Source organism: Prunus mume, linkage group LG2 (genome assembly GCF_029339155.1).
Source record: "Prunus mume cultivar Tortuosa linkage group LG2, ASM2933915v1, whole genome shotgun sequence".
NCBI lineage: Eukaryota > Viridiplantae > Streptophyta > Magnoliopsida > Rosales > Rosaceae > Prunus > Prunus mume.
In genome coordinates, this window is record NC_142699.1 from 5,324,778 (window position 1) to 5,349,338 (window position 24,561).

Below are 24,561 nucleotides of genomic sequence, written 5' to 3' on the forward strand. Positions count from 1 at the left end.
TTCTTTCCTGCTCATACCCAATGGACAATTTTGTTCCTTTGGACTGGTTTATGTCCAAGTATTAATGGGGCTTGAATAATTGCTTCCATATATTCCATAGGAAATAAGAGAAGTTGAAAATTTGCTAATGAATAAATTTTTTTAATATTTATTTTGCATTGAAAATAATCAATCTTTAACCTATTAGAATCCTCACTCATTTATCCACCTTAACAGAAATATTTGACCCAATGTAAACCTAATATGAAATCCAAAATGCAAACACCGAAAACGTTCTTAAAATGAGGAAAAGCTCTTTAAATATACTCTTCAATGTTTAACTGACCAAATGCATTTGGTAAAATCTTCATCAAGGTGCACTAAATTAACTAGGGTTAGGTCCAGTTATATAGTACTAACCGCATATTGAGATTGAAACTCTAATCGTAAAACCCTAGGTTGAGTTATGTAAGTATCTAAACCTAATCGTGTCATGAGTGCCCCATAGTAGTCTTGTGGTTAGGTTTGAGACTTGGATTTAGTGTTTGGAGGCTTAAATCCATTTTTGGAATACTAAAATAATTTTATAATAATTGAAACTTTTCTAAAATATATTAGGAAATTAAAAACAAATTTTAAAATACTTAAATATAATTAATTAGTATTTATTAAGTAATTTATGAAATTAATTAAAATACTTAAATACAAATTACTCATTAAATAAAGAATAATTAAAACATAAATAATTATTATTATAATTAAATAAGGCTAAGATATTACTTAATTGGAAATATTAAGCTAAACAAACAAATTTTGTATAAAAAAATTAAAAAACAAAGTCCATAAAAATAATTCATTACTATTTATTAAGTAATTTGTGAAATTAGTAAAATATTTAAATACTAGTCATTCACTAAAGAAATAAAAATTAAAAGATAATTACTAATTTAAGTAATTCAAAAAGGCTAAGATATAACTTAACGGTATAGCCGAACGGCTATACTGTTCAATATTCAAATATATTTCTAGCTATAATTTTAAAATATTTAACACGTATAGCCGTTTATAGCCGCGGCTATATACATATGTTGTTTATGTATAATATATAAAAGAAGTAGCCGCGCGGCATATATTAACAGGTTCCGTATAGCCGACCGGCGATACTATTCATTTTATTTTTAAAAAAGAAAACGAGTATAGCCGGCCGGCTATACCACTAATTGAAAAAGAATTTGAAAACCTCAGCAGTATAGCCGACCGGCTATATGCTATATATACTGAAAATTTTGTAAATTAGAAAAATACGTATGTAAGTGTACAATATGTGTATTGTATGTTTGAATTTTATAAAACATGTACATTATCGAGTATTGAAGACGTGTAAAATATTAGTATACATTTAAAGAATATAGCCTCATGGCGATACAATTTATTTTTTAAAAAAAAATAATAAGCATGGGACCTAGGTATAGCCGCCCGGCTATATTATTATTATTATTAATTTTTTTTAAAAAAAAGGAAAATGACCCGTCTTTCGCCTGGGTGGCACCAGGAGTATTAGCCGGGCGGCGGAACTTTTAAAATATTCAAATATATTTAAAATGTATAGCCGCCCGGCTATACAACTCATTAAAAAAATTTAAAAAAGTTACCCCTTATAGCCGCCCGGCTATACTATTTATTTCTAAACAATTAAAAGGGGTCCCGGGTTTAGCCGCTCGGCTATACTATTTATCTATCTTTTCAAAAGAAAGCAAGGAAAAGTTGAACGAGTGCTCGATTGTTTAAGGACACCATACCAATTTCATAAACTTAAGACATATTGAACGACTACGTCCACGTTAAATTGGCCAAGACTAAGCAGCAGCCACCGCTTCTGCAGGCTTTGCTTCAGGCTTTGTTGGTGCTTCTGCTTCCCAATAGGCAGTCTTCTTGCCACTTTTGGAAACGGTTTGAAGGACTGTCTCGGGTGGTAAATTGCTTTTCACCGTCACTTTCTGTGCATCAAAATCAATGTCATATGATTCTACGCCTGAAGATGATGAGAAAGAACATATCCCATCATTATCAAGATAATATGAAATCAACAAAGCATGGACTCTACTATTCTTATAGTATATTACAAACACTTAAAGAAGCAAAGTCTCAGAGAAGAAGAAGAGCAAGACAATTGAACTGGATAAATGCAGGAGCTTTCAACAAACCTTCAAGTTCTCCAAGAACCTTTTCACGGCACCAACACAGCCTTGGCATGACATACCAACCTTGAAGACTGTAGTCTGCACCAAAAACAGATCCAAAATTGAATTACGAATAATAGAGAAAACCGAAATCCAACATATGCCAACTTCACAGTATCAAACTTATTTTAAAATATGGGCGAAATGAAAATTACAAACTCTCCAATCACTTTTGGAGATGTGCTCAACTTCAAGACATAATCAATTTCTGTTCTTTCTCTCAATTTATGTAGTCTATTCAAAAAACACATCCCAAAACAGAACAAAACAAATTCATACCATAATAGATTCTTGAAGGTGCAGAACGCTTTCAAGTTGTTCCTTTATATTACATAAAAAATTCCTATAAAACCAAGAGACCATTGAACCAAGTAGCTGTGTTTATTCAACGAATAAAAACCTAACTCTTCAATAAGCAAGTGGCCCGAATGTCCTCCTAATCCAACTGAAATAACATTCTCTAGCTGAAAATATTATTTGTAAAGAGAGAGAGTAAAATTTTAAATTAAACCCACTGATGACGCCATTGAAACAAGCACCCAAATAACTAGTAAAGGAGAAAAGCTGAGCTGGATACCTGAGACGCCATCTCTAGTATATGGATTTCAGGAAAGCTAAGGAAAATTGAGAAATTTGTTGAACCGGAGGGGAAGAACGGCGGTCGAAAGAGGTGATGGAGAGTGAGAGATGGAGGTGGAGAACGGCGGCCGAAAGAGAGAGGGTGAGGTCGCCGTCGCCGATGTGGGTTAGGGTTTCTGAGGAGGTGACAGTTGCCGTCGCCGATGTGGGTGAGAGCGAGAGACCAATGAAACGCACAAGATGCAGAAAGAGGAGAGAGGAGAGGGGAATTAGGCGAGATGAGGTCGATGGTTGATGTGGATTTTCTCTGATGTTTTGCAGAAAGAAGAATAAGGGAAGAAGACCAGAGAGAAGATGATATGAGAGAGCTCAGATCAGAACGTCAAAAAAACAAAGTGAAATAGGGGCGATACGCGGGCAATAGGGAGGTTTTAGAAGGGATGTTTTTGAATGAGTTTCAAAAATTGGGACATTATTGAATAAAACATTGTTTCCGGGGACATAGCCACCAATTTCCCAAAATTCAATACTATATAAAACCGAGAATCCCCTAGTCCGCGGCTTTCCAAGAGCGGAAACCAAACATAACAGAACACAACACAAAGGCTTCGTAGCCGCCAGCGGCGGCACACACAAAACTCAGCCGCCACCCACTCTTCTTCATTGAATCATTGGCTCATATTACAACCTCCTCCTCCTTCTTCTTCTCTTTGCCTTTGCTTTTTACATATATTATAGTTGGTAATCTGTAAACCCATTACATTACAAGTTACGGTTTTGGCATACAGGCTAAGGCTGCTGCAGCATAGATAAACTTTTTCGAATGGCTCTTCGTTTTGAGGTAGGGTTTTGAACTCTAGGCTAAACTTTCTGATGCCAATATATATATAATTTTTTTTTTGTTCTTATTTTTGCATAAGAATATGCATGAAAGATTCATAAGCTCATTAACCAATGGAGTGTGTTTATGTTTATGTTTTCCTTTTTTTGGGGTTTTTTTTTTATGTTTACTGATATGGGAAGTTGGTTTTGTGTTTTGTAATTCAGGTTTTAGGTAGGTTTAACCGTGCTCGAGCAGCTAGACTGACCCTCCCTCACTTCGTGTGCCAGACGCCTCTTTTCATGCCTGTGGGAACACAAGGTTGTTGCTTTAACTAGCCTACCAAATTCAATCTATACATATAACTATATAGATTATCAGATTCTACCTGTCAAATATCAATGTTATTTGTTTTGGAGAACCACAAGCTCTGTTGCTAATTTGCTTTCAATTCAATTGATGTGGGATATGTGATATGTCAACTTAGGCATTGAGAGACTACGTATTCTTGGGGCTATCTTTAGATGCTTATGGGTAAGGTTGGCTGGCAGAATCGTGCAAGCGTGCACACTCATTTCGCTTATATTTTATCCAATATTCTATGTGCTGATAACGTTTTCTGTGTTCATATAGATGTTCATGTGCACATGTGTAAAACCATAATGCCCTAGGCTTTGTTGTATTTAGTAATCGATGATATGGATAAGGTTTTCACGGTTTCAGGAACTATAAAAGGGTTGACAACTGAACAGCTTGAAGAGATTGGTTGCCAAATAATACTGGGGAATACATATCATTTGGCACTTCGTCCTACCTCTGAGCTTATTGATGATTTGGGAGGTCTCCACAAATTTATGAACTGGCCAAGAGCATTGCTTACTGATTCTGGTGGCTTTCAGATGGTTATTTTCCCTCAATACTGCACTCTATGCTAAATTTGATCAGATTATTGTTGTTTTTCCTTTTAAATTGTTTTCATCTCTAGGGGTTTGGTTGATGTCCTTATTGCTTGCATAGACTGCTATTTACATACTTCCACCAAACATGAATTCATGATTTTCTCATTTGGAACTATTTATGCAACAAATCCAACCGATAATTGGGCATTTTGGTGAATTTTCTTGTCCTCAATCCCTCCACCTCCTGCCCATCCATTTTTCATGTTGATTATCCAAGTTGTCGTAATTTGTGTATCTATGCATTCTTACTAGTTAAATTGTAATATATGTTAATAGGGTTAAGCTTTCCCTCATTTAAGTATGCCGCATTTGTCTAGGAGGCAAGGGAACAAGTCTACTGTATCTGCTGTCCCTGTGACTTGCTTTCTTACTGCATTCAATTACTAACATACTAAATGCCATATCAAATATGGTGTGCTAACAGTGATGTGGTTACTAACCAGCTTACTTTCTAATATATGCTAAGGTAGAAGTTAAAGGGGTTTTCTTTCAGAACTTCTAGCCTAATTTTGATAATTATTTTTAAGCTTTGATTGATGAACTCATGCTATTGACTTTGTGGTTGTTTTGTTGGTTAGTTCCTTAATGTTCCTTGCATGGACATTGTTTTTCTGGTTTAATAATAATACATCTTGTTAAATCTTAAAATTCATTTTGTTAATGTTTTTCAGGTTTCATTATTGCATTTAGCTGACATAACTGAAGAGGGTGTAACATTTCAGGTAATATCTTATTTTGGCAATGCATATTGTTGTTTAGGTGTTGTTGAATCATTATTGTTTAGTTCGCCTCATGTTGAGCTATTATTCGTCACCGGATGAAGCTCTGGAAATTTTTCAACATCACAAACAAGTTGTCTCCAATACTCTTCTTGTATGAAATAAGGGAAAAAGATTAAAGCACCAAATTTGGTTAAGTTGAAATAAAAAGTAGGAATCGATGGACATGGGAAGGCTGGAAGGGTGACGTGGCTTCATGTTTGATGTGGTGTACTGGAGAGAAGTGAATAGAACAGAAGAGGGGATGGAGATACCTCTATGCTTAATCTGTTTTGTCCTTAATTGTTAATCAGTTGACTATTTTGTCCTCATTTTTAAGTGCCTATATGTCATACTCATAATAAACTTCCTAAAGAATTGGGTTTTAGGAAAAGAGAGAGAACTATTTTGTTTGGTCCATGATGCTATAAGGTAGTAAACAGATAAGTGTTACTTTTGGTATCATTTTGTGTTGCCAGTGAACACAATTTATCCTAAGATTATTGTTTCAAAATTTTGAAAGCTGTTGTAATTCTAAGCTTTTTTTAAAAAAAAAAAAAAAAAAATAGTTTACTTATATCTTTTGATCTCATGTTGACATGGGTGATGTCATTTCTCCTACATCAGTCACCAGTTGATGGGAAGCCAATGCTCTTGACACCTGAAGAGTCAATTCAAATCCAAGTACGTACATCTATTTCATTTCGTTTGTGGTAATCTAGGGGCATTTTTTTTCTGTTAGTTACCGAGGTCTTTGACTGGATTTGTTTGAGTCATACTATGTCATTGAGTGCCCCATACATCAAGATGTTATAATGATGCTGAGGTAGCACTGGGAGATATGGAATTATGGAAGAAAGAGAGAGAAAGGAAAGAAAAATGGAGTATCAAAGTCTAAACTCTTAAAACAAAGCCCATTATCTAGGCAAACCAAAATGTAATTAAAATTTTATAAGTAATAAAAGAATACATTAAAAATATATGTGTTCAGCAAGATAATTGCATAATGGCATTCATAGGAGCAAAATATATGCTCAATGCAGAATGATTAGTTCCTTAGATCTGCACCTCTCTTTTTGTCAAAATAAAAAAGAATGACTCGTTCCAACTTTTCCTGGTCACTGTAAATTTCCATAATTTATTTGCAATATAAAGTAGTGCACTCATAGCATAGAGCAAAGCTTTCAAGATATTGAGTCCAGATGAAGCATTAATTTTCTGACCATGTGCTTCCCCTCTATCTTCCCTTCTGTACTGTCAATGACTTGTGTAGAACCGAATTGGAGCAGATATTATTATGGCCCTTGATGATGTAGTCAAAACCACCATCACTGGTCCAAGAATTGAGGAGGCCACATATCGCACTATACGATGGATAGACAGATGTATTGAAGGTAACTCTAGGATATGTAGCAGTGATTGTCACTGAAGTTTCTTGAATATTTACTTGTAAGTAGATATATGTATGTATGTATGTGTACTGATATATAATCAACTCAAGATTTGATAAAGCCATGCTGACAATCTGCCATAAGTGCCTAGATTACGCAGAAGATCATTCCTCAGGCTTTAGAGCTTCGGCTACTGTGCACTTCTAAATTTGTTTGATTAGGTGAAAGCCTGTTTTGAAGGTCCAATAATTCTTACATTTACAACATCAAGATGCCAACTGTTTCATTATACATATGTATTGAGCTGTTCCTTCTTGCCCTAGATCCCCAAGTCATCCATAATAGTCCTATAGATTCTTAGATTGGCATATACCTTTCTCCTGTTATTAACTTAGCTTCATTTGCAACTTCCATGCCATTTCTTATATTTTTTTTATCTTATCAGTTTTAATGCTCTTGAGTTGGCTGCTTAGCAATGTTCTTATTGCTTTGACTTTTATAAACAGCTCATAAGAGACCAAATGAGCAGAACTTATTTGGTATTGTACAAGGTGGCTTAGATCCTGTACTAAGGTGAATTTCAACCTAACGTGTAATCTTCCTGCTTTGTGTTGATTGTTTTATGCATTTTTTATTGTTCTTCTGCTCCTCATACTATTATCTTTGTAATAACACATTGCTTTATGTCATAACTTGTGGGGAACAGAGATATATGTGTTAGAGGCTTGGTGGATCGGAATTTACCCGGGTATGTGTTTTCTTTTCTGGCTGATTCATTCTAGATTAAACACTTAAAACACTTTATTTAACACATTAGTACTTCATTTTCTAGATTTTGAAGTTAACCAGTAAAGATAGTTGTTGGGTTTCAATGTATTTTATAATAAATAGTAGCACACATGAACTGTGATGAATCACTTAGACAATAAGTGTAGCCTATGTCACAAAAACATCATAAATGTGCTCTGCATATTTAAAATTTCTGGTCATTTATATTAGTGTCTTTGAAAGCTAAAGCTTATTTCAATTTTCCTCTTTTAATTGCTGAGACAATACTGCCAGTCATTTATTTTTGGTCAATAGTGTTCTAAAAGTGTGGAAGAAAGCATTTAAAACTATCCTTTTCTCCCCTGAAGGGTTAAAACTTAAAACAAGCTTTTCTCTGTATTCCTTAACTTCAAGTTTATTGATTCGTACTCTCTGCAGAATTAGCAACTTGTTTACAGTTCTAACATTCAGGGGATTTGGAAAGTTTCCACTGAAGGAGTTCAGTTAACAAATTTTACTTCTGTGACAGCTATGCTATTGGTGGTCTTGCTGGTGGTGAAAGTAAGGATTCATTTTGGCGTGTTGTTGCACAGTGTACTGCTTCATTGCCTGAAGAGAAACCACGATATGTTATGGTGCTAGAGACTTACCATTTTAACTAATCTCCTTTAGATCTTTTTTTTATTTTTTCTCAGTCATGATATTTGCTTGCACTTCTTTCAGGGTGTTGGCTATCCACTGGATATTGTAGTTTGCAGTGCTCTAGGTGCTGACATGTATGACTGTGTTTATCCTACACGTACTGCTCGCTTTGGTACAGCTCTTGTACCCGAGGTGATGACTTCAACAATGTGATCTACACTTTTACATCTTTATTGAATATATCTATGCATGCAGACCATTGGTTAGCACCTCAAGCAGCTAATCTTGAATCATTACATCTATGATTGTAACACTACTTTCATTAGGATGAAAACATTTGAATGATTGTTTATTTATTTTAGTTGCTTACAAGAGTCCCTCTGTCCGTGTATGTATTTATCATTTCTTTTCGTGTGAACTACTGTGTACTAAAGATTTTTATATGAACGGTTATATACATATGCATTAGAAATACACATGTAGTGGCCAAATTTTTTGACACTGCCTCAAAGTTACTAAATTAATCCCATTTCAAAAGAGGGTTTCTTGTATAGTTATCACTTGGAGTAATCAATTTGAAATCACTTTTCTTGCATCAAGTCCTATATTTGAACGCTTGAATGATAAAATTAGATTTCTGATAAAGCCTCGTGTCTTTCTTTAGTATTCAACTAGGTTGGCACCTCTGTAAGTTCCAAAACAGTTTGCGATTAATTGTGTTATTTGATCAGGTTATTTGTTTGAACTTTGAACTTCAGTTTTCACTCTTGTGTCTTTTTTAATTTGAATGGGGGGAATGATTTATTATCAGATATAAATTTTGGGCTTGCTTCTTCTATCAGCTGCTAAGCTAGTTGTCCTCATTAAATTTGTTGATATACGAATGTCACAAATACGGTTGTTTCTTTTCATAGCTTCTCAATCATCTCTGTACTTCATAATGCTCATACTTGAAATGAGTTGGGGTTCTTCAAATTTTCCAGTTGATGTTTTATGTTTGCATGCACCTACTGTCCTGCAATATTTATGTGGATATAGCCACTGCAGGTGCACTTTTATTGGGTGCCTCCATATGGCTTTTATAAAAAGGGGTCCCAATATTCTTTTTATATGTGAATGCATAATTCAACCAGAGGAAAAAGATTCCCTCTCATTTTTAGTGTGATATTTATATTTCAGGGAGTGCTCAAACTCAAACACAAAGCGATGGCTGATGATACCCGTCCCATTGATCCTACATGTGATTGTATGGTACGCATAAATGGACTAATCTTTAGCTTGAAATATCAATGCATAAGGTGGTGCAAGGATGTATAACTGCTTCATTCTATCTTCAAATGTAGGTCTGCAAAAATTATACTAGAGCTTACATTCATTGCCTGGTTACAAAAGATGCTATGGGATCTCAGCTTCTGTCATATCACAATTTGTATTACATGTTGAAGGTTCTAACACAAAAGTTATTAAATTATTTTCCCTATAATTGTCTTCCTATATATCATATAACCAAAAATCTCTCTTTTTTCCCCTTAAATGCAGCTAAGTAGGAATCTGCACTCATCAATAATCAAGGGAACGTTTCCAGAGTATGTTTGCCTCTGCTTTACCCTTCTCAACCTTAGTCTTGTATTGTTTGTGTGATTATGTGATATACATGCTGTTATTATTTTTGTTTTTTAACAGAGTTCTTTCCAGAAAAACATGTTATTATGGGTAACTGTAGGGACTTTATCCTGTTGACAATGCTTTTCAAGTGATTTCTCACTTGTTCTGGTTGTTACTCATGTCACATTTTGTTAATCTTGTTGCAGGTTTGTACGTGAATTTCTGCAAACCATGGTATTTCCTTTAGATGCCCTTCCTCCTTTTCTCTCTGTGCTTCTGAAGTTCTAGATTGGCTGTGTGACTCTCTCTCTCTCTCTCTCTCTCTCTCTCTCTGGGTGGGGGGAAATAAATGGTTGTGGTTGGATGGACAGTACTGCAATCTAAATCATCCATATCCACAGTGCACCCAACTTTTAACACAATCCAATGTTCATATGAGTGATCTTAAAGGAAAAGGAGAAAACTAATCTATTAGAATTCTTTGGTCTTCTGCTACATCTTTAAAATAAAAATGTTTGGCCTCTGTCAAATTTGCCTCTTATCATAAATTACTAAATTAGTAAGATCTTCTAGTTGTCTGCTGTGCCATTAGCAACTGGTAGCACTGCCGGTAACAAATTTGACTGCCATCGTAAATTAGAGAGATATGTGCCTTAAATGATTCTTTCTTTCCTTTTTGCTGTTGTTTGCTTTGTAAGCTTTTCTGTTCTTTAAGGAGCGACTTGGTGCAGTATCTACAACTTAGCTTTGAAATGCTTCACATTCTTATTGTCTTGTAGTTTCCGAAAGGTGATGTCCCTGAATGGGTTTGCAATGCCATGGAGGTTGCTGGAATCGATATCTCTTCCTGCTGCACTCCATTTTCATCACCCCAAGATTAGGAAATACGAATGTACACCCAACACAGGTTAGGCTTATGCAAATTTTGACAGAAGAGGTTGACATTGAGGAAATGTAGATTAGGTAAGGGCAACATAATTTTTGTTGTCCTTATTTTGTTTCACTAGAAATTATAGGATGATCTTATCCGCCAGTTTTGTCTCTATTGATTGATTAAACACATTGCAGCTTTAGCTGCAAGAGATATGATTCTAGAGCCCCATTAAATCTAAGATAGAATATTTGGTTTAGGTATGGGGGAAAGGCATGTATATGTGATAAGAGTGTTATCAATTTTAGGATGATCTTATCCTCCAGTTTTATCAATTTGCTTTAGAATAGGATCCAACAAAGATTATCTTTCGATTTATGTTCCCCGTCTTCACTGCTTGTAACTTAAACAATACAAAATCAAATGAAGTTAAGAAATTACCATAGCTTGTATTGTGGAATTTGAAATTCTTCTTTCGTGTACTGTTGTGTGACCCATTTACATACAGACACTTTGTCAGGTGGATTTATTGCTCTATTTTTTTTTTTAGAATTTCGTTTCAGATGTTATGTAGTGTTATTCCGTGTCGGACATAGAATGGAGAGATATATTATATATATATATATATATATATATATATATATTTATATATATGCTTTCATTGAGGATTCCTCAAATAAACTTATTTGAGGACATCCCTGTAGGGCCCACTCGGATTGTATTTCACTAATCCAAACCGTCTATTTTGTAGATACACATTCAAATATCATATCTACAAAAAATCACTTGAATCCAATATCATTTGACCATTCAATTGAGTTATTGAAATTTTAGTACTTTCTTGAAGCACTGTGTTCATTAATTTTGTAGGACACAATTGGATGTCGAAACGGTTTCCAATTTGTCTAATTTTTTGTAAGGATGATCTATGAATGAAGACCTAAAAAATAGATTGTTTGGATCATTGGAAAAAAAAATTGTATGGTACCTAAAGGCGTCCTCAATAGAAGGAACGATATATATATATATATATATATATATTTGTATATAAGTGATATTGAGGAGGGGAGAATTGAACTTAGGACCTCAAGCAGAGGTAAATGCTCTTAACTACATGGGCTACAAGCCTCTTGCAGAGTAGAGATATTTAAAACACAACAAGGGAAGAAACTTCATATAAATTCTAGATTGAGTTTTTGCTAACTTGACCCTGTGGCATGTACAAATTGTGAAATGTTGAAATCCAACGTTGAAGTTCAAAATAGTGCGAGCACTTTTCAATCCTAGCCTACCCTCTGTAGTCTTTATCCAAACCTCCTTTTCAAACCCTCCTTACGATGATCCTATGCCCTTTCGTTTCAACAAATTCGGCTACCCTTTTCTGAAACTAACATATGAGAGCATACAAATAAAAGCTAGCTTCATGTTCCTTTCTCACTATTAACTTGTGTTCACCGAAAGAGAAAGATAAAAGTACGAAAACAAAGCAAAGTTATATGCAAAGTTAGGTAAGTGGACAGGAGGCATGGAGACCAAGTGCCCTTCATCTCGACCTGTGGTAGAGTCACACAAATACAGTCCCACAAGTAACCTGTTGTTCTTTATTGTTGGCATGTTAGGGCAACTCCAATCTTGCAAGGCAAACAAAACCAGACTCCTTAAAGGGAAAGGTGAGGTCTATTTGAGCCTTTGATTTTAGCTGTGAAAAAAACAAAAACAAAAACTACCTACACTCCTACCTAAATCCATTGAAACTAAGAGATTGAATGTGATTCCATCTGCTATAAATGGGTGCCTCTATGGCCAGCAAAACTATGAGGAACTATTTTGAGAAAGCTATTTTAATTTTTTTGAAAGCTATATTGAGGGATGGGCAATTCGAACACAGGATCTCGGATAAACTACTTTTAACCACCTGAGCTACAAGCTCCTTGCTTGCTTGTCCTTAATTTTATGAGAAAAATATTTTTTTGTATCCTTACACTTGAGGTAAATGTAGAAATATTTTGAGCGCTGGGCGTGTGCTACCGTTGTTGCGTCTTTTAATGACCTTATGATACTCAGGTTAGCTGTGAATATAGAGGAGCTTCAAGGATGCTTAGGAACAACAGGAACAGTACTTTTAGTCATATTTTGAGAGTGAAAAGAACATTACCTGTGAGAGATGTGGGAGTATGAACTTTACCCCTAAATAGAACATGATTCATTCAAATTCCATATTCGAATTTGAGTCATAGGGTGGCAATTTCCGACATGACTCGAAACCCACACTAAAAATTAGTAGGTCAAGTCACACGATTAAATTTTCAAGTCAACTCACTAAAACACTTATATAACCCATTTATTAAAAATACCTATTAAACCTGCTAAAATACCTATGTGACCTGCCAACCCGCTAAAATACCATGTAACCCGCCAACCTGCTAACTTGTTTCTTTGTTTATTCATCATTTTTCTAATTGTTTTTAGTTCTTTTAATTGCTACTACTTAGCGGGTCAACTAGATACACGACTCGAAATTCGCACAGAAAATTAGCAGGTCAACTCAACATGACACATTTATTAAACAGATCGAATTTGGGTTGAGTATTCTTGACACATATATGATCCAGCATGACACGAATTCGACCTGCGACCCATTGTCAGCCATGTCACTAGCACAATGTATTTTCCCTTACGTGTTTGGAAGTGGATACAATTGTTTGTATCACATTTATAATAGAAGTAAGACTCACTTGTATAGATGAATGTCGTTTAAAGTTCAGAGATACAATATCAATGTGGTATGATGAGAAATGTTGTACATTGCTTGATTTCTCTCAACAATTTATGAACGTTCTGCTCGTGTGGATGTATGACATGAATTAATTAAAGTGGTAGGACCAAATGAAATTGTTATTAACGACAATTGTTTAACATCATCAAGTGGTATAAGTTATCTCTACTTATTTTACAAATTGAAAACAAAAATTAATGTACTGAAAGTCCCAACTTCCCTTTATGAAAAAAACAGAAAAAAGAAAGGGAAATGTTAACACGTGAGAAACGAGAGCCAAATATTGTTCTAAAATTTGAAGCATAGGACAAAAATAGAAAATCCTTTCTTGTCAAAGTGATAAAAAGCAATCTTTGCAGGGAGTGAAAAAAATGGTTGTATGCAGCCTCCACTTGGGCAGAGAAAAATGCAACAAAGTGAATCCAGCTTTTTAAAGTCCCATACCGTGACTCAGTATCCTTCATTCAAAAAAGTGAAAAAGGAAAAAAGAATTGTGAGTCAAATCAGACCATTCACATCAATTCAATGTATATATTGCAGCAGAGTGTAGTAAAGCAATGCAATCTAGCTGTGGTTGAGAGTTGCTTCCATCCAGTTGCAGTAAAGTTCTCTCTCTCTCTCTCTCTCTCTCTCTCTCTCTCTCTCTCTCTATAGCTAGATATATATATATATATATATATATATGTTGATGATTATATAATGATTAAGTAGGAGAAAGGGGTTTTGTTTATGAGGTGTACTTGGCACTTTTTTGTTTCTTTGAAGGGCTCTGGTTTTCTGCTACAAACCGTAGTCTTCACAATTTAAAGGCAAGTGAACCTCTAGCTGTTTTGAAGCATAGTCTCACCGCATTTCCCACTTTGGTAATTCAACCAAAAAGCTTTCCTTTGAAACCCTCTTTGAGAGCTTGCACAAATTTCAGAAAGATTTGAAGCAAATACATTGAAGGTTCTTGGGGGTGTTCTTTTGAATTATGAAGAGGTTCAGCAGCAGCTCAGATTCATTGGGTGTGTTGGTGTCCAATTTCCCACCAAAAGGTAAACAAAACAGAAAAAACAAATCGAACTTGGTATTTGTCAAGTTTTGGTATTTTTGTTGATGGGTTTTTATATCTCAAAAATTTTAGTTTGGTTCCTCAGCTGACACTCAAATTTCTTTCACTACTTGTTAATGCAGAGGAGGAGAAGCATGGAAAGGACAACTATGGTTATAGCAAGGAGTTTCAGGCAATGTTAGATTCTTTAGACCAAGAAGACTGTGGGGAAGAAATGACAGGGAAGAAAAGGCGCTTAAGCTCAGAGCAGGTCAAGGCCTTGGAGAGAAACTTTGAGGTTGAGAACAAGTTAGAGCCAGAGAGGAAGGCCAAATTAGCTGAGGAGTTAGGCCTGCAACCAAGACAAGTAGCTATTTGGTTCCAAAACCGCCGCGCCCGGTGGAAGACTAAGCAATTGGAGAGAGACTACGGCATTCTCAAAGCTGATTATGATGGCTTAAAGCTCAACTTTGATAGTCTTGAGAGGCAGAATAAAGCTCTGGCTGAAAAGGTTCATATTGGTGAAACACTTTTGTTTGCATCTTTTTCTAGATAGGGTCTTTTTTTTCTCCTTTGTAATTGAGTCTGTTTCTTTGTAACAATTGCAGCTAAGGCACTTAAAAGCAAAGCTGTGCAGAGATAGTGCAGAAAGCAATGGTTCAGCTAAAGAAGAATCACCAATTTCAATGTGCAAGAGCAGTGTCATGGAGCAAAGCAGACACCAAGATTTCAGTGACAATGGAGACAATGCAGAGGTGAATTTGTTTAAGAACTTGAAATCCAAAGATGGATCATCAGATAGTGACTCAAATGGAGTTATGAAGGAAGAGAGCAATGGAAATTCTTCTCTTGGCTATAACAATGGCCATTCATCATTGTCTTCAAATTCAATGGTAAACTGGTTTCAATTATCAGACTCTAGATCAGTAGCTGGTAAAGGGTTCCAGACACAGCTTGTGAGGATGGAAGAGCAAAGTTTGTTTAGCACAGAAGAATCCTGCAATTTCTTCTCAGTTGATCAAGCTCCCACTCTCCATTGGTACTCTGCTGAGCAGTAAAAAAAACCAGTTGGACTTTTCTAAGTTTTTTAAATGATCTAATAAAAATGGATCTTATTGAATTTTGTAATCTAGAAGCAAGAATGTCAAAAATTTAAGCTTTATTGGCCACATCATAAATATCATGGTATTTTCTGGTTAATTTTAAGAAAAGCTAAAAGTTCCTCACAGGAGCTTGCAACTATGTGACGGTAAAAAAAGTCACAAAGCTACAAAGTACAAACTATTTGCAATATGATGCATCATACAAGGAGGTTGTACAAACTACGCACAGTTGTCAATTTTTCATTTCAATATGCTTCTGCAGCTCACTAACTTTAGGATTTGACAACAGCTTTTTACAATAGAAGCCAAAGCACAAAGTTGGGTCTCTATAGATATAGCTGATACTTGATAGCTCCCCTCCAACCCCTCTTTTTTTCTTTTTCTTTTTTACAGCAGAGAAAACTTGTAGGTTCCATTTAGTGGTGTGTAAAACAGCAAAATGTTCTATCTAGATGGCCCCATCTTGCAAGCTCTTTCTCTTTTTCTCTGTTTTGATTTCTGATGGGAAACTATCAACCCCCATGTGGTTGGTGAAAAAGTATTATCCTGATCAATAGCTAACACATGGAATTGCAAGACTAGTGCAACAAGAGCCCCCTCTCTAGGTTTCTACAAGTGGTACCACTTCCTAAAGAGAGAGGAGGCTTCTCAGAACATTGACAAAACAATGCATTCCAAAGGTATTGCCATTCAAAAAATGCTAGCAAACCGCATCCAGAATTAATTTCTAGCCGCTGATGCATGTGAATTTTATTGTGAGTAATGATCATTTCATCTTTGACGCATGTAAGCTCATTTTCCTGACCCAGATATTTAGTCCCATGTCCACTAGTCACTCTTCTTACATAAAAAAATCTTTACTTTTTGTACAAACTCAGACCAAATGAGAGCACATGATGGAATTTAATTTACAAGGGCCATACTCCAAGCATGCAACAAAGTTCATTGAATGGTAGATTTGATTTTCCTTGGAGAGTAGGTTTTTATTTCAAAAACTCATGGAGGTGGAGAATACACTAGTCCTTTTCCACTTTTGCTCTCACTTTAGGTGGGAAAGAGACAGACCAAAAAGCTGCTGCGACTCTTAGCTCCTCCTCCATGTCTCGCTCATGTCAGAGGTGGGCCCTATTCGTCATCCATCTTTGACTGTTAATGCCCTATGGAATCTAGCCAAAAGCCCTTTCCTTTCCCATATGACAGTAGTGTGTGGTGATCCCTATAAAACCACCAAAAACCCTTCCTTGATTTCTGTGCAGCTGTGACATGCAATGAAAAAGGGTCCCACGTAAATTAATCATGCATTGGGGGCACCCCACCCTTGGAACAATTTTAGCCTCGTAATCCTCATTTTCACTTGCATTATCCTTTTGAAATCTTGCTTTGATATCTAAATTGTTGCTAAATTGTTGTACTTGATGGAATTTCCAAATGCTTTATCACTAATTGAACAATGAATTCATGATGACAAGCTTTTTGTGTTCATGGTTTTAGAATACGCATACTTAGAAACAGTTCGGCTAGAATTTTGGCTTTAAAAGATGACCGGAGAACATATAAGTTTTTTTTTTGGTTCACGGGTATAAACTGCTTGTACTTGCAAAGAACTTGACGAGAATTTTGGTCTTGAAAGAGAGCTTAAAGGAAGATGAGTTGTGTTAATGGCATGGAGTGCATAGACAAACTTAATCTTTAAAGCTAAAGTATATGTACCTTTTTTGCCAGAACAGTTAGATTATTATTTTCATTAATTTATTACTTTAGTTTAGGTAATGGTGCCATTCAATTTCAAAAAGAACCCTATTGGTTGGGTGAAAGTTAAGGGCCTTTTCTCTGTGGGGTTGGAAGATTAATTGCTAAATTGGATGAGCTTGAAGATGTGACATGGGGTGGAAAAACTGAAGGTTTGTGAGGAGGGTGAATGTTATCAAAACATCAGAGGTTCCTATCAGAGGGAAAAAAAAAATATTGTTCTGGAACATTGAGGAAGATGTCCACAACAATGAACTACGGCCGGGCAGGAAGAGAAGGATGTTTTAGGAACAAAACAAGCCCTGTTGTCTTCAAGATCAAGTTATCATTAAGACTGAAAGCACATAAAGCCTCTTTCATTTCTCTGCAATTCGTTGTGGTCCTCTGGTTTTTGTCCTCTGAATGAGTGTGCTGTTGAAAAACAGTGTTGCCATCTAATTCACAGTCACTACCGTCTGGGGAGATGTGCCCGTTGGAAAACCAGTGAAAAAGGAAACAGAAATTTTACTTCACTTTTGATAAAGCTAGGTTTTCTCGAAGTTGGTGATTGAATGAAAAAAAAACCGGATTATAGGCCTTCTTCCTTTTCCTTGGAAAGAATATGTATGAATAATCATGGGTTCTAATCTATCACAAACCTGTTATAACAACAAAAAAGAAGAAGGGGTTTTTATCAGAAGTTAGATATCAATTGTTGAATTTAAATAATAAAAAGAGCAGAAGAGTGAGAGTCAAATTCTTATCGTGAATGTGAAGTAAATTGTTTACTTCTAAAGTCACGAACTCAAAATGATATGCTAATAACATTCTCTCTTTTTCTCTTTTCATATTCACTCTTATTTTCTTACCTTATTTTATTTTTGGAAAAAGACATCAATATTTGACTCTTTTGAATTTGTTTTTCCTTTTCAGCTCTCTCAAATGAGTTGGAGTGTCAAAGAGTTGAAAATTTGTTGTGAAAAAACTGAATTCCTTTTACATCCTTTATATTTTTGTCCACCAAAAAAATCATTACATTTAGCAAATAAAACACCATTAATATTTTTTATTATTGAAATTAGGACATTAAAAGTCTCTTTATCTTGTTTCCATTAAAAAAACAGAAAAGAAAATGAAAGTCTCTTTATTAGTATAATAATTTAATCCAACAAACCCAACCCACCTGAGTTATGGGCCTTGCCCATATGTCGTTGCTCGATTTCCCCAACTATTTTTCAGCAGAAAAGCCCTAAACCCTCTGCGGTGGCAGAGTCACACCCCAAAACCCAGAATCATCTTCTGCACGACATCGTCGACATCAGAACCTCACTTCTCATTGTTCAGGTATCATCTGCTATCTATCATTGCCATTTTTTCTATTTTTTTTTCTTTCATTCGTGAAATTTGTTGAATAATATTGTTTACTCTGTGAATCTTTGAGGGAAAATGAAGAGGCTTTCTTTAGCCTAAGCCAAAATCATGAACTGGGTCTTGCCCTTAGGAATGAACTTGCTTGAATCTCATAGCTTTTTGAATTTTTCCCTTGGAAACCGAAGTTTTTTTTTTAATTGGGTCCAGGCTTGGTTAGAACTTTGAATGTTATCAGTAATTTGATTGGCAGTACGTAGTGCCATGAATCAAAAATCAAATCAATAGGCCAAGTTTACTTGCTTGTGGGGATGAGCTAAAGGTGTTTGTGTATTTGTCTGTTTGAGTGATACAGGTTATGCCCGAGCAGAGAGTTACGTTGAACTTATTGTGTAATTGTTTTAGCTAAAGAATTAGTATGAAGACAAGTATATTGCAATCATATGTCTTTTTCCTACTCCCATAGGATTTATATGGTAAATTGAGTGAATTTGTTAAAACTTAGGATTTATTTATACATTCATTAGTTTGTTATGTCATAGAAAAGCTATGCTGCTAATATTCTCTTAGAATCTAACATAACTTGACTGTATAGACAATGAGGTATAAAAACTTGTTGAATGTAGTTATGACTTGGTAATATTGTCTTCACCACTTGAATAGGAAATGCCTCTCTCTCTCTCTCGCTGATATCTTTGTTGATTATATAGCATGTATTTATGGTTTCAAGCATGTTTTATAATTGGTTTTAATTTAATTTGTTGTTAGAAGAAGTGAAGAAATGGCATTGGGACTAATACTAGGGTTAGGAAGGGCATTTCGTCGAAAGCGCACATCATCCCTTGACATTCTTTCCTCCAAACGTGCCCCAAGGGATTACTACAAGGGGAAGAATTGCAAGCCCATTGGTTTCCACACCCGAAAAGGTTTGCCCTATTTCCATTTTTGCAATTTTGACAAGGGGCTCAATCAAATTTTTTAAGGATAGGAATTACTACTTGACATGTTATCCAAATTGCCCAAATTTTTTGCAGCTAAGTATGTCGTGCAGCAGGAGAAATTACCTAACTACGTAGTCCCTGATTTAACTGACTTCAAGGTGAACATATTTCTTTGTTTCTTTCTTCTTCATTCTTTTGTTGCATTTAGCATTTATAGTTTTTATCTGGAAATTAGAGGTTCCAAATGGAAATTGGAAGATGCATGCTGCGGTCTCTGCTATCGCACACTTCAAACTATTCTTACTTAAATTGATGCATTTGAAGTTTTAACTAAGCAAACTACTCCTCATGCTTACAAGCATACATGTAGTTCTGAATTACTTTTCCCCTTCTTGCTACAGCTCAAACCGTATGTATCCCAGTGCCCCAGAGAGGTCAAGACTAGTGAGTCTGCTGAATCAATTAAATAACCAGGCTAAGCGACAAGCATCTGATCTGTTCGTTTATTGTTGTAATTGCGAATTAAGTTCGTGGTCATATATTTTTGAGTAGGATGTAAGACTGAGTTGGTGAGGTTCTTGTTTGGCAGTTTCATACCTTGAACTGTGAGTTAGGATGGAAGACTGCAAGTTGATGATAAACCTTTCTTTTTAGTTTAAGCATTGCTTTATATTGACTCAACTAATAACCATAACTTCATCGGATTGGCTTGCAGAATATATACTCGAGTATCATTTGAATTAATATTAACTATTGCAATTTTCCTCTACAGCTTAATTCGAAGGTACTTCACTAGAGACACCTATAAATACTAGCACAAAAAAAGTTAAAAACAAGTTGCTAGTGCCTGAAGTGGCGTGCCCTGTTGCATAAAGGTGAGCTGTAGCCAAGTCCATATATTTATGAACATGAATGCAGCACTCCGGTGGACTGGGGGTTTTAGAGGCCCAAAATGGTTTATTGGGGGTGGGGTTTTGTGCATGGGCTCTATTTTGTCCACCCCTATGGTGGTTGAGCCTTAGATACAAACCCTATTGGGGAGACCTTAAGAAAAGTTTTAGCCACCAGCCTCGAGAGAAAACCCTAAGGTGAGAAAAGTTTCAGCCACAGACGCCCCCATTCAGGGTCAGTGGCCTTCATCCCTTTACTAGTCCCCTTTACTGTCTTCTCTTCCATGAACGGATTCAGGATTTCAAAATGGGGTGAGCTAAAATTTACATTATATAATTTATAAGATTCCAACAAGATTTCTAATGATTTATCTTAAAGTGAACATTCACGTTCACCAAGGGATTTTCACACCACTTATGTCGCAACCGATTCTTGCTTTATTGGGCCCAATGTCGCTCATTCTCTTTAACTTGTGTTTCCCATCGGACCTTCCACTTTTACTCTGCAATAAAACAAAAGGTTGGCCCAATGAACCATATATTTATAGTGCTATTTCAACCTCGATTGCTTGAATTTAGAGCAAATAGAAAGGATGACAGATAGAAATAATCAAATTCTGGGGCATGCGCATTAAGAAGAGCCCTTGCCAGTGCCAGATGCTAGCAAAGTGGTCATTTGGCTGAATAATAAATTGCAGGAATTCCAGGGACCAGCTGGGAGTGTAAAGGACAGACAAAATATACAAGTTTATTATTTCCCTAAACCCATGCCATGAGAGAGATGAGATGAGCCCTTTTGCTTGCATTGCGTGTTTATTTTAAAAAAAAGGTGTGGATGAAGAAGAGGCACATGAGGTTGGTTTTCCTGGCTGGAAGGAATTCAATCCCACTGTCAAAGGACCTGGTTTTCCGCGTGCTATTTAATGGAAGAAAAATCACTGTCATCAGATTGGTAGACCAAAAGCTGATGCCCTCGCCAACACACCAAACCTTGGTTGTATTATAGCCTTGTTTGACCATTTTGGCATGCAAAGTTCACACTGTTCATATTCATTCCAGGCCCACTTTTTCAATATTATTGTCATTATCTCTAGTCTCTCAACTCTCAACCAATACGCACATGTTATATTATTTTCTGAGCAACAGCTAAGCTAGTTTTTTTTTTTTTTTTGGGGTCAGTCTGCTAAGCTGGTTTCTAGTGCTGCGTTTCCACTTGGGACTGAAGTGGACATGTAAAAAGGGATCAAAGAACCTTTGCTAGTAGCTACTATTAGATAGGCAATGTTTTTAGTAAAAGCGATTGCGGATGGGGTTTACATAAATATTTATTGCGTGTCTTTAAATATTTCGAACATCTGGCTACATAAATGGAGTTGGAATAGCTCACAAAACTTGCTCAAGTTACACCTTTTAATTTTACCACAAGAAAATAGAAAACAAAACCCAACCAAGTGACCAACTAACCACTGTTGTTGTGTTGATCACATTTTTAATGGGATTTTTCTTTCTTTTATTCTTTGTGAAATTACATACAACAACCACCGCATTTAGAACCCATGTTTAGTCTTTAGGGATCACCAACCAACCAATAAGATTAATTATAAATTACTAGCAGTTATTTATTTACTTGTACTATTACTACTAATCTTTTTTCCATATACATTTCCAACATTATCATTTTGTCAATGACACGTGTTTTGACAATTGAGTAACAAACACGAATTTTGCAATGGAAAAAATAAATTGTAAACAATGTATACGTCATGACCAACGTCCTTTTAATATACTTTCCGCACATTCCCTACATCGAAACGTCGTCGTCTCATACTTTGATCCCGTCCACGCTCGCGCTTTATCCTTTTTCCACGCCGCCCCCCATCCCGCGAAAGCTTGGAAATTTCCCCTCTTTATTTTTTATCCCCAGTGGCCATTTCCACACAGAGTTATCCTCCGCGCAAGCATCACAGCCACCGACTTCCAATCCCAAGTGGACCCCACACACCCTCCCATCAAATCACAGCCCTCCACTTGGTCCTCCATATCCAACATTTTTTCAAATTCTCTGACTCGTCAAATAAAGGTATTTTAAAGAAAACCCAAAGAAGCTCGCATGAACGAACATGGAAACACACCAACCATAATATCTCTCTATATATTTTGACACAAACAATCCCACACGGCAGCTCACATGACCAAAAATGGAGAAGCTGAGGAGATCATCCAAAAAAAGCAAGCCCGATATTGCCCGGTGCAAGAAGCACCCAAAGCACCAACAATCGCCCGGCGTTTGCAGCTTGTGCTTGAGAGAAAAGCTTGAACGGCTTGCTCAAAAGCTGTCAACTTATTCTGGCTCGCCACTTCTACTACGTAGAACCTTGTCTATCACCTCTCCTTCGACGACGTCGTCTTTATCTTCGCATTACTCATCCTCTTCGGGTTCTTCTTTGTCGTCTCCGGCACCGGGATATGAGCAAAAGGGCCCCATTTCTTGGTTTCTGAGTGGTGACAATAATGTGCTCACTAAAAGTAGGTCGCTGGTTAATTATTTTCCAAGGAGAATGAGAGGGAAAGAGGGCAGCGAGGAGAAGAAGAAAAGTAGGTTTTGGTCGAAGTTGCTTCGTCCCAGAAGTAAGCGGAGGGAAGAGAGTTTGGTGCATTCTAGGACTGTGAGAGAGATCAGGGCGCCTAATCGGGTGTTTTGAAGGCCAAGTTGTTAATATTTTTGTTCTTTATTATTTTTTGGGATTGTTCTTGATATAGATTAGAGTGTACGTAGCAGATTTCTGATCACAATTTTACATCAGAAAGCTGACAAAAGGAAATTAAAGATTTATACTTTTTGTGTAATACCAGTGTTTTTGTACAACAATATATCGTGCGCTGCAATCATACATACAGGTCATTTGAATCCAACTACAGGACATTAACAGTGCTTCAATTTTTATCGAAACTCTATTGTTTAGGTTTAGGATTTAAGATTTAATTCGCATAATAAATATTGTCTTTGTACTTGTTTTTATTTATCTTATCAATAAAATATTATCGTTCTTTTATCCCAAAAAATACATAACAGAAAAACACAAGACAACTTAAATTTCAAACAGTTGGAGGTTTGGGATGTTCGTTTAACATTTATATATAGTAACGTTCTCTTGACAAATTTGTGTTATGAGACGGAAGTTTATGGTGTCAAAAATTATGAACATGAATCATATATACGTTCGAATGAGAATCAACTTGGTCAATGTTAATATTCACAGGACTTGCAACATAAACATCTTGTTAGGCACACAATCTGGCAAAGGATCATTTTTGTATAATATTATATCACTTTAATTTTGTATTGATGCAAGTATTTTAGATCTGATTCTCCATAATATTTCTATTTTGTTGTTATGCAGTTCATATCGAAGTTGGTGAATATTGTGTTGTGTCTGCAGCGTAATAATAAGACAAATTTCATATGTAACAACAAAGAAACAAACTGGCATGACTTTGGTTGTTAGTTCACAGAAACTCCATCCAAGAAATTTCCGGAGGTTATAAATTCAACAGTCAGCTGCCCACGGTCTTTACTCTATAGGGTTGATTTGATCCATACTTTCCTTCTCCTTTAATAAAAAAACACAAATGGAAAAGCCTTTGCGAGTAAAACATGACCTGCGGCGGTCCAAATTCGTGGCAATTTCCAAATTCCACAGTGGGTTGTAAAGTTCAAAGTGTTAAGCTGGCAGCAAGAGGACATTATTCTTATTAGTACTCTTACCACTATGCAATTTCCACAAAATTTCAAAATACTTGTACTGTTAATTGCATATTAAAAAGAATATGTGGCCAACGGGGTATACTTCAATGAAAAATGGTCTTGACTTGCATATAAATATCAAAGATCTCGGGTTCAAACCCTCCTGACATCTTAGTTTTGTGTGGGTGTGTTAGAAATTGATAGTTTATTTTAATTTTCTTCTGTTGTTTTTCATTTGAGGATTTTTTTTGTCTTGGTCAAAACTTGGGAAAATTATTCAAGGCAGATATAGAGTGTATGTATTAATGTAGACTTTGTATAACACCAATAAAAAAAATCGAATAAAGCAAACCATATTTTCATCT

At 35.9% G+C, this 24,561-nt stretch overlaps 4 protein-coding genes and 1 pseudogene across 8 annotated transcripts; 4 read left to right on the forward strand and 1 right to left on the reverse strand.

Annotated features, from left to right (window-relative positions):
• Positions 1-1,485: 1,485 nt before the first annotated feature.
• On the reverse strand, positions 1,486-2,808 carry LOC103319573 (copper transport protein ATX1-like; annotated as a pseudogene). Its single transcript, XR_016123794.1, has 3 exons — positions 2,797-2,808; positions 2,184-2,258; positions 1,486-2,011 (listed from the first exon to the last, which is right to left on the reverse strand). The product of XR_016123794.1 is annotated as a copper transport protein ATX1-like (transcript).
• On the forward strand, positions 2,704-11,081 carry LOC103319572 (uncharacterized). Its single transcript, XM_008221125.3, has 15 exons — positions 2,704-3,639; positions 3,846-3,939; positions 4,342-4,520; positions 5,249-5,299; positions 5,963-6,019; positions 6,609-6,729; positions 7,233-7,299; positions 7,433-7,474; positions 8,024-8,129; positions 8,218-8,328; positions 9,316-9,387; positions 9,480-9,581; positions 9,676-9,722; positions 9,948-9,975; positions 10,521-11,081. Exons 1-15 carry the CDS (start codon positions 3,622-3,624, stop codon positions 10,620-10,622), a joined length of 1,197 nt encoding a protein of 398 aa, XP_008219347.1. The 5' UTR covers positions 2,704-3,621; the 3' UTR covers positions 10,623-11,081.
• A 2,700-nt stretch (positions 11,082-13,781) lies between these two features.
• Positions 13,782-15,621, forward strand: LOC103319626 (homeobox-leucine zipper protein ATHB-16-like). 3 transcript variants are annotated; one of them, XM_089046912.1, is made up of 4 exons: positions 13,782-13,993; positions 14,154-14,425; positions 14,565-14,932; positions 15,030-15,621. In XM_089046912.1, exons 2-4 carry the CDS (start codon positions 14,362-14,364, stop codon positions 15,477-15,479), a joined length of 882 nt encoding a protein of 293 aa, XP_088903038.1. In that variant the 5' UTR covers positions 13,782-13,993; positions 14,154-14,361; the 3' UTR covers positions 15,480-15,621. The 3 variants fall into 3 exon arrangements, with proteins under 3 accessions (XP_088903038.1, XP_088903037.1, XP_088903036.1); XM_089046911.1 differs by having other exon boundaries at positions 13,782-13,988; XM_089046910.1 differs by lacking the exon at positions 13,782-13,993 and having other exon boundaries at positions 14,005-14,425.
• A 2,816-nt stretch (positions 15,622-18,437) lies between these two features.
• On the forward strand, positions 18,438-20,220 carry LOC103319571 (Mitochondrial ribosomal protein L27). Of its 2 annotated transcripts, none has more exons than XM_008221123.2 (4): positions 18,438-18,596; positions 19,389-19,546; positions 19,655-19,719; positions 19,963-20,220. In XM_008221123.2, the coding sequence occupies exons 2-4, from the start codon at positions 19,402-19,404 to the stop codon at positions 20,029-20,031; spliced, it is 279 nt and encodes a 92-aa protein (XP_008219345.1). In that variant the 5' UTR covers positions 18,438-18,596; positions 19,389-19,401; the 3' UTR covers positions 20,032-20,220. The 2 variants fall into 2 exon arrangements, with proteins under 2 accessions (XP_008219345.1, XP_008219346.1); XM_008221124.2 differs by having other exon boundaries at positions 18,439-18,596; positions 19,392-19,546.
• Positions 20,221-22,608: 2,388 nt separating this feature from the next.
• Positions 22,609-23,298, forward strand: LOC103319625 (uncharacterized). Its single transcript, XM_016791463.2, has one exon. The coding sequence runs from the start codon at positions 22,650-22,652 to the stop codon at positions 23,151-23,153; it is 504 nt and encodes a 167-aa protein (XP_016646949.2). The 5' UTR covers positions 22,609-22,649; the 3' UTR covers positions 23,154-23,298.
• Positions 23,299-24,561: the final 1,263 nt, after the last annotated feature.